The following is a 13,736-nucleotide window of genomic DNA, read 5'->3' on the forward strand; positions in this document are numbered from 1 at the left end:
AGTTTTGCCTCCTGGAAGATGCCAATCCCCCAATGTGGCAGTGATCAAACAGGTGTGTTTTCCCGTGGGATCTTCAAAACATTAGATTAGGTCTAATGGGACTTCAGGTTATATGACTCACAACAGATCAGATATAACTATTAGAGCTCATCATCACATCAGTCACCCATACCTAAAGTTCAAGTTGGTCCCCTATGAGGACAGGGGATGCCCATGGTTAGTTGATGTATTTAACAGGGCCGATTCTATGATCAGTCCTTAAGGGGTGCTCAGCCCCCAATGAGAATGTGGCATGAATAAAGTGCCTTGGAAAAGTGCTAAACCCCCTCCTGCTAAATAAATCCTTAAATTCACTGGATAACAATTAATACATTTATGTATTATTATGCAAAATATTGAATGAATGAAAAAAAAACTAAGGATGTTCCTTTCTTCATGAACTACCAGCATCAAATTATAATAAACAATAATATATTTAAAAACATATATATTATTATTATTTTTAGGGGTGCTAAGATGAAATCACCTGCCTCAGTTCCTCAGTTGTTTGTTTCTCTCCAAGTGTTCTCTCAAAAGGCATTCTTTCACAATATTGATAAGAGCCAAGAAGGATGTTATTCACAGCATTGGATGCCCATTGTACTCATGAGCATGTGTAATATTCGGGATTGTAATAATAATTCAAATCGTATCTCAACTAACTTGTTTCTTAAGTTTAATATTGTGCTTTATTGCTTTGCACATATACAATTGTGGATATGATCCTAACATTGGAAGGCCAAAAAGGGTTGTTTTTATAAAAATAACACACAATTTAGGCACTTTTACTAACTCACAGTGCAGCAGCCGCCAGGTCCGATTGCAGTCCTGGTTATTCACTTGCTCCATTTAAGTCGATTTTATGATGCCATCTAGTGACAACTCTGAAGCAACTCTGGAACTAGAAACAACCAAACAACCACAATGGTGATACGTGCCTGAAGTCAAGAAAAGCATGGATATCGTTATTCTGAAAATTATGTTCCAATGATAAAAAATAAACAGGTACAGAATAAGGAGTGAGTCAGGTAGATCAAGGGTTGCAGAGAGAAAAAGAGTGATACAAATGGTTAGCCATTAGAGAAATTCAGGATTTGGGGATAACTTTTAGGTTAGGTCCTATCCGTTAGGACCAGAGAATGTCTAATATGGGGAGAAGTTCCCGGAGAACTGCCACTCTCGGAAACTTCTGGGTTCTGAAATGTTTGCAGTTCCACCCTAGGTCTGTTTATATGGACAGTGTGCAAAGATCAAAGAACAGTGCATTTATCTGTGACCAAATGGTGTAGGGTCCATAAAACATACCATAAAACACCGGCCAGCCCTGTCGGAGGGCGGAGATAGCTAGAAGTGAGATCAAGGGTTGCAGTCTACAGAGGAGGGAATCAATATGTTATAGAGAGAGAGAGAGGGTGAGAGAGGAGAAAGAGAGATACAAATGGTCAGCCATTAAAGAAAGGCCTGATGGTAGGGTTTCAGATTAGTAATGAGTGTTATGTGTCTTACGGTACATAGTCCTGTCTTGTGATTTTTTATTTTACCGCTCTCGTGAGCAGCATGAAGATAGTTTGCTGTGTTCTGTATTGCTGCAGTGGTGTCAATATAAGGTAAGTGCTCAAACACTTTTAGTAAATAGTTTTCTAGGTTGTGACACACGCAATAGAGAATATTATTACTGGATTTCATTTTTTGCAATTACAATCCAAAGTCTCCAAATCCAAAGTTTATTGTTGATTTGCATGAACTGCTTATCGTGAAGTAACTAATCCTAAATGATTATTTTGAAGAAAATCATAAAGACTATAAAGAGGAGTTGTATGCCAGAGATCAAGTTTTTCTCACAGTGTTACATGTTTTCACCAGACAAAATAAACCTGAGAAACATACACCTCACCAAATGATCACAATTACATATGCTTAGTCAACATTATGACAGACAAAAGATTTCCTATATATGTAAAATCTGATTTCTTATTAGCTTGGTGCTGTTTCCTCCAGATCCCCCATTGGACAACCATACTTGATTGTGGGCAGACACTAGACAGAGAAGGCATCTTATGGCTCCAGAGAGACTCACCAGAGAGACTACAGAGAGAGATTGACCCAGGGACAGCAGTGCCCAGAGAGAGGATCAAACAGAAAGAACAGTGACAGAGAGAAACAAGCTTCTAGAGACTAGATACAAGACAGGATCCAGAGAGACTAGACAGAGAAGAGAGAGACACCAGAGTTATGGAGAAACATCACTGCGACTCTTGTGGAAAGAGCCTTTCCTCATTCAGTAGCCTCCAGAAACACATGCTAATCCACACTGGAGAGAAGCCTTACAGCTGTGACGTCTGTGGTAAAACCTTTAGACAGGCTGGTACTCTCAATGTTCACCGCAGGATCCACACTGAAGAGAAGCCCTACAGCTGTGACCTCTGTGATAAAACCTTTAGCCAGGTTGGCAATTTCAAAGCTCACCGCAGGATCCACACTGGAGAGAAGCCCTACAGCTGTGACCTCTGTAATGAAACCTTTAGCCTGGCCAATACTCTCAACCTTCACCGCAGGATCCACACTGGAGAGAAGCCCTACAGCTGTGACGTATGTGGTAAAACCTTTAAAAAGGCTGGCCATCTCACAATTCACCGAAGGATCCACACTGGAGAGAAGCCCTACAGGTGTGACCTCTGTGATAAAACCTTTAGCATGGCTAGTACTCTCAATGATCACCGCAGGACCCACACGGAAGAGAAGCCCTACAGCTGTGACGTCTGTGGTAAAACCTTTAAAAAAGCTGGCCATTTCACAGTTCACCGCAGGACCCACACCAGAGATAAGCCCTACAGCTCTGACCTCTGTGGTAAAACCTTTAAAAAGGCTAGTACTCTCAATGATCACCGCAGGACCCACACTGAAGAGAAGCCTTACAGCTGTGACATCTGTGGTAAAACCTTTAGCCTGGCTAGTACTCTCAATGATCACTGCATGGCCCACACTGAAGAGAAGCCCTACAGCTGTGACCTCTGTCATAAAACCTTTAGCCTGGCTAGTACTCTCAATGATCACCGCAAAGCCCACACTGAAAAAAAGCCTTACAGCTGTGACGTCTGTGGTAAAACCTTTAAAAAGGCTAGTACTCTCAATGATCACCGCAGGACCCACACTGAAGAGAAGCCCTACAGCTGTGACCTCAGTGATAAAGCCTTTAAAAAGGCTGGCCATCTCACAGTTCACCGAAGGATCCACACTGGAGAGAAGCCCTACAACTGTGAACTGTGTGGTAAAACCTTTAGACTGGCTAGTACTCTCAACGTTCACCGCAGCATCCACACTGAAGAGAAGCCCTACAGCTGTGACCTCTGTGGTAAAACCTTTAAAAAGGCTGTCCATTTCACAGTTCACCGCAGTATCCACACCGGAGAGAAGCCCTACAGCTGTGACCTCTGTAGTAAAACCTTTAGACTGGCTAGTAATCTCCACGTTCACCGCAGGATCCACACCGGAGAGAAGCCCTACAACTGTAACCTCTGTGGTAAAACCTTTAGCCAGGCTAGTGCTCTCAACATTCACCGTAGGATACACACGGGGGAAAAGCCCTACATTTGTGAATGCTGTGATAAAGCCTTCTCTACCTCAGCTTCTTTTAAGAATCACAGTAGGATCCACACAGGAGAGAAGCCTTACAGCTGCCCACACTGTGACTACTCAGGTAAAACAAATGGCAATCTGAAGAGTCACCTGCATACCCACAATAGAAAAAACCCAAAGCAGTGATGTCTGAGGCCAAGCTGTCCCAGCACTCACCACCTTAGAGAACCTCTGGATGACCCACAGCTGGAAGAACTACTGGCCTACACCTACTGGACAGCACATGCAGTAACACCAGATCTACAGTCCAACATGTCAGCACACACACAGGAAATGATACCCTACCCCTGTAAAGATGGAGGGAAGCTGTGTCAGACTGGGTAGAAACCTGGTCAACTCTGGCTGACACCTTTCTGCTCTGAAGCAATTGAATTCAAGCACATACAATCTTTTGTTGTTGTTTAAAAGGATCTGGTGTTGTAAATATAGGAGGTGTTGAGGGGCATGTGGGTTGTTCCAAATGCACCATGTAAATGTATTAGCATTTCCTGTGATAGTAGACTTGGTGGTTCTGATGTAGAGGGTTACTGTGTCTCTCACCAAGTGATCATTTTCTATGGTTTTTCAGACCATAAGAAATATATTTCAGACAATATTGACTGATTATATTGAAACTGTCGACATTTACTCTGACTATATAGAAGTCCTGTTGTTCTATGAACTTTCTTTCTGCTGTTCTTTCTACATACACTAGTTGTTGCTTTTGAGAAAAGTGTCCGCTAAATGGACATGAATTGCTGCACGTCGATACTTCATTATCACTTGGATTCAGTCTGTTAGCTTCGTTGGTAAATGTAAAGCCTTTTGTAAAAAACTGATTTGAAAAGTGACATACAAATAAAGCTGTCTGACCTTCTCTATCTTGGTTGATTTGTTTTGTGACAGTTCACCTCAATTTGGTTTTCTTAAGTTTAATATTGTGCTTCATCCCTTTTTGTACATGTATGTTGCTGTAGTGGATAGGATCCTAACATTGGAAGGCCAGAAAAAGTAGTTTTTATCCAAAGTAACACGCCATTTAGGCTTACGTAGATGGGCTTGTAGATGTGAAGGAGTTCCCCTTCAAGTATCATAGAAAGGGATTTACTCGATTGGATACCAAAATAGTCAGAGGCTATTTCAATAATTACTTGTCCTAAACAAACATCCTGAATACTGTTGTTGGTGACCAGTCCAATGCACACTGATCTTCATCCATTCTTGTAGAGTATGGACACACAGTCTGTATTTCCATTTGCAAGTCAAGGGTCATGAGGCTGAAAGGTTATAAAACAAAGGGGTTAAATGTCCTATTTACCAGATGATAGCCTGATAACAGGGCAGTTTACACTTTTCTCTCCTACCTCACTGGAATCTTCTCACACTAACTGTATTTTACCCTCCAACTTAGTTTAGATTTGTTCTTATTAGACTATCGCATGACCTGCCATGTGTCTATAATATAAACTTAAAGTTATCTTAAGATGTGCGATTTGCATCTGGGAGAGAAGTTACTCACAAAGAAGTGGAAACTATTCATATTTAAGTCAAGTTCCTCTAAGGATACAATGTTTCTTCTTATTCAACTGTTTATGGCTGGCTGCCTTCTTGTGTGTGTGGAGACAAAGAAGACTGTGGAACAGAGATGTGTTAAACACCAACTTTGTGGAAGAGTTTTGGGTACATTGGGAGGTTTTTGGAGTTATCATCAAAAAGAGCAATACTGCCTTAATTAACAGGGCGAGGGAGATTGCAAAGCAAAACTTGCTGGCTGGTTAAGCGCATAAGTTGTAGGCCTAGCCATGGAGTCTTATAGACAAAAACAGTGATAAGTACAATGCTGTTAATTAGCCAACTTGGATGTGGACAAAGTGAAGCCTTTCTGACAGTAATCATTGATCGGTCTTCTCAACAGGAGCCATCTCAACAGCCAAAGAAGAATGTGGCAGTAAGTAAAAACTGTATTGGGCCAAAAACACTGCAGAATATCTTTGTTTGGATGTAATTAGGCAACTATCAACTCCACCCTTTGCAGGGCTCAAGTATTATCCAAGGTTTGCTGGTGACGTTTCTAATTGGCTGTCTTAAAAGAGTCTTCACCTATGTTGCTGAGGGGCAAAGTGTCCTACCCCCACCCCACTCCCATAGGCCCAGCAGGCAGACACTCACATCTCCTTCTGACTGCTTGCCCTGTCGGTCAGTGTTCATTAGTTAGGTTTAGAGGGCACAAGTCATCAGAAAGACAATAACATTTGATGACAAATAATAATACACAACCACACAGAGGAAAAATAACAGTAACTGCAAACCAAGTTATAAATCACTGCAAACCAAGTAAATACAGTGGACAAATTACGTCCAGCCTGTGACATATACCGTACATACATTTATAACTTAAATGTGTCATACACAAGGTGGCAGCAATAGCCTTGTGTGTCTAGTGTATCTATCGAACTGTGTGTATTGAACTATGATATGTGCCCTGCCTCTCTCCAGCCTGCTGTCCACATATGGGGCAAGGAGCCTCTGACAGCCTCCACGCTGGCCTCCACTCCTCTGCACTACCACAGACTGATGCTGAGTGTCTCATCACCCTCATCCACAAGGTGCAACCACGCCTGGCTCACAGCTCACCGGAATGTTCCTGGAGATGGACAACGCTGATGTGATCCACCTGCTGGAGTGTCCACAGGCTCTGCTCTCTAAGATCCATCAGGCAGTGGCTGTCCTCCGTGCCTCCCAGATGAATGTGTCCACCACTGCTGCTGTGTGTGGAGTTCCTGGATGTTGCAGCACCCAGCAGCACATCAGTGCCAAGCCCTGGGTGGCTACGATGCAGGTATGTACAACCACATTCAAACCCACTTTCCCCTCTGTTACTGTCGCGTTCCACACAGCCTGCCTAACTGTCACCCCGTCCTCCACAAGGACTTTGATGATAAAATAAACATGACTTATTTTATTCACAGACAAAAATGGTAATGCACTTATGGAAAAAGTCTTACGTGGAGAGGTAACCTTTGTTTTTAAAGTAATACAATTGTGAACATACCGTCTGGGATTTTAGTCCTTTTAAAAGAATGAAATGCACATCAACAACTATTTGCTTACAGTAAATAAAACTGATTATAATGGTGTGTTACTGTGTAACTCTGTGAATCACTTCCACCATCATAGTTTCAGGGCTGACTGTAACACCTACATGTCCCTATGTACTTTCACCTGTTCACCACCAGAGGGCTTTATCTCCTGAATTCTAGCCAGACCTTTCGTTCACTTCTGACACACCTATTTTGATTTCCAATCCCCACCTGTATGTAGATCCCTTCTCACCACAGTCACTTAGCAAAGTCTTGTCTAGTGTTGCTACCTGTGTATACCCTGCTACCCTGACAGAGCCTGTTAGGATGTACCCTGACCCAGTCTCTGGGATCAACCTTCTGATCTCACTTGCTCCTGTCTGACCCATCCCCAGCCCATGCCCAGGCCCCGGTCCATCCTGTCCCGTGAGGTCCAGACGGCTCAGGCCCCGGTCCAGTGGGGGGAGGGGGGCAGCTGAACCCTGGGCACGCCTCATGTCTCCCTTTCCCCCCAACATTGAAGAAACGCCCCCTCGGGGCTTAGCAGCTTCTGGAGAGTGTCAGTCTCTGGGTTCTCCCTGACTCACTATGGAAGAAAGATCCTGCTTCTTACAAGATCTCAGAACGGATTCCAATATGTTGGTAATTGAATTGAAGTTGTTAGCATTGGAGCCACTGAAATACTGTTAGAATAGTTGTTTTTTTCATCATGATATGAACACAGATACATTCTCATCTTTTAAACAGAATATTTGTCATGCCCTCTACCTCTGCCCCCTAGTGGTGGTTTTTGGTGGGTGTGGCCACAGTCTCTGGTTCCCAGTTACCCACACCCACTGCCTCAGTCTCCACACCTGTCTCCCATCAACTCATCAGCCCTGCAGTATCTCAACCCTGGTTTTCACATCATTCATCGCCGGATTATAGTTTTGTCTACCTTGGTAGTCATGCTCTCGGTTACTTACTGAATATAGTCAGTGAGACGTGTTTTGTGTGATCATTATTCATTTTCCTGTGCCTCCAGGATCACCAGCAAACCTACCTACCCTGCTACCCTGCCAAACCCCTGCACAGCCTACCCTGCCCCCCTGCCAAACCCCTGCACAGCCTACCCTGCCCCCCTGCCAAACCCCTGCACAGCCTACCCTGCCCCCCTGCCAAACCCCTGCACAGCCTACCCTGACCCCCTGCCAAACCCCTGCACAGCCTACCCTGCCCCCCTGCCAAACCCCTGCACAGCCTACCCTGCCCCCCTGCCAAACCCCTGCACAGCCTACCCTGCCCCCCTGCCAAACCCCTGCACAGCCTACCCTGCCCCCCTGCCAAACCCCTGCACAGCCTACCCTGCCCCCCTGCCAAACCCCTGCACAGCCTACCCTGCCCCCTTGCCAAACCCCTGCACAGCCTACCCTGCCCCCCTGCCAAACCCCTGCACAGCCTACCCTGCCCCCCTGCCAAACCCCTGCACAGCCTACCCTGACCCCCTGCCAAACCCCTGCACAGCCTACCCTGCCCCCCTGCCAGACCCCTGCACAGCCTACTCTTCCTGTCCCGTCTGTTTTGTCACTGCCATCCACTCTGCAATAACCCAGGCATTAAACCCTTTGTGGACCATCCCTCATTGTTTTGTTTGTCTGTGTTGTGCACTTGGGTCCACCACCACCACCCCCGTAACAATATTGACTGCTTCAAATATGTTTGAATTTAACCTGCATTTAATTCATAAAATACGATATAATCGAACTTAATTTATGCTTTACAAATATTTTGTATACTTTTTATGACCAAACAAAGGACTGATACCAGGACTAAGACCAAGACATACTCATAATGTGCATAAAGATGGATCAGTATTAGAGGTGGTTTGATGATATAAACAAAAAAAACATTTTAAAACCATTAACCCAAATGGGAGGCAAATCAATTAGCGGAGATCTGCTGCATGACATCTTAACACAAATATGTCATAAAGATCACAGTAAAATTCTACAATTACAGCTGACAATGTTTGTATGAATGACGTCTCTGACTTCCTCCCTCTGTTTCTCTACATGTAAAGAGAGCTCCTTTTACTACCTTCTCTTACAGCATGGACCTTTGTCAAGAAGTCTTCACTGAGATCTCTCTGTTTGTTCTTAAGTCTCTCTATATCTACATCCTTCTCCTCTCATCTACACTCTTGCCCTCCTCGCCTCTCTCCTCCTCTATGTTTGAGGGCTTTTCCATTCACTGATTTCATTGACCTCTTCTATAAACTGACCACTGAGATCCACCAGTCGTTGCTTCAGTTTCTCTATCTCTATATCCTTCTCCTGCATCTCTCTATCCTTCTCCTTGATCTCTCTATCCTTCTCCTGCATCTGTCTGCAGAAGTCTCTCTGCATCTTAGTGTGTGAGATCATGATGCTCCTCTGTAGCTCAGGTAGGACCACCTTCATCAGGTTTCTCTCTGCTTGAACTCTGGCCTCTCCTTCACAGTCCTCCCTGAACTCCTCCATCTCCTGCCTGTGTCTCTCCTCCATCTCCCTCCTTTCATTCTCTCTCTTCTCTCTAAATCTCTCCAGCTTTCTCTCCATCTCCTCTCTCCGGTCAGTCTCTCTCTTCAGCTCTCTCTCCAGCTCTCTCTTCTTCTCCTCATCCCTCTTTTCCTTCACCTGTCTCTCCAGTTCAGATGTTCGATGGCTGAGTGTTCTGATGTCTCCCTCGTGCTCCTGGATCACTCCCTCTATCTTCTTCAGAGAGTTCTGCAGCTCTGTCTCAAACTTCTCTTTCCTCTCTGTCTCCTCCCTCTGTATCTTGTCCTCTCTCTCCCTCTGAATCTTTCCCTCCATCTCTCTGACCTGGGCCTCTGCCTCCTGGTAGGTCTGACTGCTGTAGAAGCTCTCTCTGTTTCCTGCCACCATCTCCTCTACCTGGTGCAGCAGCTCTGGGACCTGAGTGCCATGGGTCCTGTCCTTCATGTTGAGGACGTGGTACCTGTTCCCACATTTCTCTACAAGCTGCTGGAGGTCCTGATTTCCTGTTTGGAGAAACTCCTCCATGCTCTGCTCTCTCAGACTGTCATCATGGGTGAACAGAATGACAGTGTGTCCCCAACAACCCTCTCCAAACATGTCCTCCATTCTCTCCATGGCTCCTCTCTCCTCCCCCTCAGAGGGCTCCACTGGTAGGACCAGGAGGAAGGCGTGGGGTCCCGGGGCGGACAGACGGACACACAGCCCCACATCCTGTCTCATCTCCTCCAGAGAGAGTCCAGGGCAGAACCAGTCTGGAGTGTCCACCAGCACCAGCCGTCTCCCACCCACGTCCCCCTCTCTCCTCCTACTCCTCTGGGTGACTGCAGAGGGGCTGTCCTGGGCCCCAAACTCCTCTCTGCCCAGGATGGTGTTTCCTGCTGCCCTCCTCCCAGCCCCAGTCCTCCCCAGCAGCACCAGTCTCAGCTCAGACACACTGGGAGACACTGGAGGGTCTGGACTGCTGCTCTCTCCCCCCACTGCAACACAACACAGGGACATGGTCACACCACTGGTCTAGTTGGTTTCTAGTTGGAAAGGAAAGTACATCAAGGCTGATATTAACTACTCAATTAGCTGTGTTTTAAAACTGTGATGAATGTTTGAAAAATACAGACAACATAGAATAACATGAATAAGAAATGTGTAATAATAAACATCTCTATCAGAATAAATCATAATAAAAGTTCCTCACTGCAGAGCAGTATACATAGCAGTATCAGGATGTTTAAATGATAAACCTGAACTCTATAATCCCTATGACACACACAGTAGGATAGAAGATGTAAGGACAGTAGAGGATGGGTTAGATGTTCAGGTGTTTGTAGGTGTCTGTGACAGAGTTGATGACTCACTCTTTGGAGGGTAATCCATTCTCCTCCTGACTCCAGGGACCACAGTAGAACCTTCATCCTGTGGTCGTGGAGGGTCTGTATCTGGGGTCTCTCCTCCCACTGCAACACAACACAGGACACAGCTCAAACTACTGACGTGAGGGTCACCCAGGACATTCATACCAGATGTCCACCTCAACAGAGTCATCTGACTATGATACTGAACCCAGAGTTAGACAGGATCCTGTAGGTGCATGACCAGTGGATAGAGAATGGAGAGTTGAGGACTCACTGTTTGGAGGAGGCTCCATGCTGTCTCTCCTCCTGATTGGTAGTTTGGGTTCTGCTTCTGAGATCTCTCCTCTCTCTAACACACAAGATGAAACAACCATTCAGAGGGCATCATATTTAGAGTGAAATATTCAAACTAAAACTTCACATTATAACACTCACCAGTGGTTTTAACCGATAACTCAATTCTCTGTCGCTCTACCGCAGTGTTAAGGTCACATATCTGCTGTGCTGAAATAATTGCAAATAAAAAACATAAACATACCATTTCCAAATACAAAACACTTCAAATGTATCACAGAAATTATATGAAATGCAAGTTACGCCATGAAATCTTACCAAGTTTACTGTTTTCATTTTTGAAATCTTCCACATGTCTGTCTCTCTCCTTCAGCAGTTCATCTCTCTCTCCTAGTTGTTTGTCCTTCTCTTCCAGCCTCTTCTCTTTCTCTTTACCTTCACTCTCTAGTCTCTCCAGTCGTTGGTCTCTCTCTTCTAGTTGTTTGTATTTCTCTCCCAGTTCCTCCTGACTCCTCTTTAGTTCATCATCTTTCTCCTTCAGCTGCTTGTCTTTCTCTTCACACACTTTATCTCTCTCCTTCAGCAGTTCATCTCTCTCTCGTAGTTGTTTTTCATTCTCTTCCAGACTCTTCTCTCTCTCTTTACATTCACTCTCAAGTCTCTCCAATCGTTGGTCTCTCTCTTCTAATTCTCCCTCCTTCTCTTTCAGTCTCTGGTTCCTCTCCTCCAGATCAGAGTCTTTCTCCTGCAGTTGGACAGTGAGCTTCTCTACTTGGTTGTTCTTGTCCTGCAGGTCTTTTCTAAGCTCCTCCTGTTGTCTCTCCTTCTCTCTCACCTGCTGGGTCATGTCATCCAGTTGTGTCTCTTTCTCCTGAAGGTGTTGGTTCTTCTCCTTCAGTTGTGTTGTGGTTTCCTCCAGTCTGCTCTCTGTGTCCTTTAGTTGTTTATTCCTCTCCTCCAGGAGTGAATCCTTCTCTTCTATCCTCTTTTCACTCTCCCTCAGTGTCTTGTTCACCTCCTCCAGGTGTCTGTCCTTTTCCTCCAGCTTCTGGTTCCTGTCCTCTAGAAGTTCATCTCTCTCTCCTAGTTGTTTCTCCTTCTCTTGCAGTCTCTTCTGTGTCTCTTTACCTTCACTCTCTAGTCTCTCCAGTCGTTGGTCTCTCTCTCCTAGTTGTTTGTCTTTCTCTCCCAGTTCCTCCTGCCTCCTCTTTAGCTTGTCGTCTCTCTCCTTCAGCAGTTCATCTCTCTCTTGTAGTTCTTTGTTCTTCTTATCCAGACTCGTCTCTCTTTCTCTACCTTCACTCTCTAGTCTGTCCAGTCGTTTGTCTCTCTCTATTAATTGTACTTTAGATGCCTGTAACTCTGCTTCAAATTCATCCCTCTTTTTCCCTGTTTCCTTGTGCTTCTCTTCCAGCTCCCTCTTCTCATGTCTGAAGCATTCCAGATGTTTCTCCAACTCCTTCTTTTCATTGATCTCTCTCTCTAGTTCCTTTTGTTTGTCTTTTAGTAGTTGGTTTTTCTCGTCTACTAGTTTACTGTACATCTGATTCTCTAGAGGGGATGAGAAGACTTTAGTATTAGAGCAGTAGATGTATACATCCCTGACTTAGCAGGCTGATCATTTGTAGACATTTTAAATCCAGCAATACTGTAAGTCTGACTACCTGACACATTAAACTGAGTTGGATGCTGACAAGCACAAGCACAGTGCCCAAGAAATCTCACCAGAAGTCGTTAAAAGTTGCTAGATTTGACGCTAGATTCGATTATTTGTTCCTGTGTCTCTGTGTCACTGTCTTCTCCTGCCCTGGTGTTTCCCTGTGTCTCTGTGTCACTGTCTTCTCCTGTCTTGTTGATTGCTGTGGTGTTCTGTTCTACATTTTCATTTACATTTTACATTTCTCATTAGTGTTATCATGTTCACTACACTGTTCTGTATATGTCTTTTAAACAGTGTTTTATACTCACCAAGGAAACAAGCAGATTCCTCTCTTCTCCTCTTGTCCTCTGGGCTCTCCCTTTGTAAATACTGTTCAGCTGAAACAATGATGGAGAACTGACATGTTAGATATATTACACTGCAGTAATACATTCTCTGTCAAGCTACTTGGAACATATACAGTTCAACTTCTAATACCATCAGCGCAGCAAATTGTGTTGAAATACTTTTAATAAAATATAATTGCATGAATTAGAATTGATGTTCCATTTCAAAACCAAATACAACAAACATGTATTGAATGTATATTCCTGACAGTTTATCCTGTGTTGATGTTTTACAACAAGAATGTTTCTTCTGTTTCACAGGTCAGGCAGTGAAGTGCATCCTTTCAGACATGTAGTTTGAAAAACATATTCTTCTCTTAGAAAAGGACCAGTGAAGATCTCTCTGCTTGTACAATACCACAACAAGGCCTCCACTGTCAGTCTTGTAATACCCTGAGCCCCTCAGACTCACCTTTAACCTCTCCCTTTCCCTTTTCCCCTTTCTGTCCATACCAAGGCCTCAGCCTCTGCCTTACTGATAGACACCATCACCTCACCCCCCTCCTCCCTGAGGGCCTGCTTAGCCAGACTGTCTGCACTCTGGAACCTACATCAGTTTTAGCCACACCCCCATCCTCCTCACACCATTGTGACCTCGGAGCACCTCATCCAGCAGGTCCTGTCTACTGTGGGATGTGAAGGACTGTACACTCATCAGAACTGCACTAGAGTCTGAGCATATAACCACTCCAACCCCCTCCATCCACTGTAAGGCCAGTCACATCACCAACAGCAACACTGTAAATACAGCCAGGTGATCTTAGAAGCTCTTTCAGACCATGACCTCCCTATCAGGT

The 13,736-nt window shown here is 44.7% G+C and overlaps 2 protein-coding genes across 3 annotated transcripts; one reads left to right on the forward strand and one right to left on the reverse strand.

Moving 5' to 3' along the window:
• Nucleotides 1-2,271: 2,271 nt before the first annotated feature.
• On the forward strand, nucleotides 2,272-3,801 carry LOC146246057 (uncharacterized). Of its 2 annotated transcripts, XM_084683891.1 has the most exons (2): nucleotides 2,272-3,156; nucleotides 3,241-3,801. In XM_084683891.1, the coding sequence occupies exons 1-2, from the start codon at nucleotides 2,272-2,274 to the stop codon at nucleotides 3,799-3,801; spliced, it is 1,446 nt and encodes a 481-aa protein (XP_084540017.1). The 2 variants fall into 2 exon arrangements, with proteins under 2 accessions (XP_084540017.1, XP_084540016.1); XM_084683890.1 differs by having other exon boundaries at nucleotides 2,272-3,801.
• Nucleotides 3,802-8,431: 4,630 nt separating this feature from the next.
• Nucleotides 8,432-13,199, reverse strand: LOC146246058 (uncharacterized). Its single transcript, XM_084684398.1, has 6 exons — nucleotides 12,862-13,199; nucleotides 11,212-12,444; nucleotides 11,035-11,103; nucleotides 10,874-10,948; nucleotides 10,603-10,701; nucleotides 8,432-10,227 (listed from the first exon to the last, which is right to left on the reverse strand). Exons 1-6 carry the CDS (start codon nucleotides 12,983-12,985, stop codon nucleotides 8,939-8,941), a joined length of 2,889 nt encoding a protein of 962 aa, XP_084540524.1. The 5' UTR covers nucleotides 12,986-13,199; the 3' UTR covers nucleotides 8,432-8,938.
• Between the last annotated feature and the right edge of the window lie 537 nt (nucleotides 13,200-13,736).

Source organism: Hypomesus nipponensis, chromosome 20, assembly GCF_054491055.1.
Source record: "Hypomesus nipponensis isolate SF chromosome 20, ASM5449105v1, whole genome shotgun sequence".
Classification (NCBI taxonomy): domain Eukaryota; kingdom Metazoa; phylum Chordata; class Actinopteri; order Osmeriformes; family Osmeridae; genus Hypomesus; species Hypomesus nipponensis.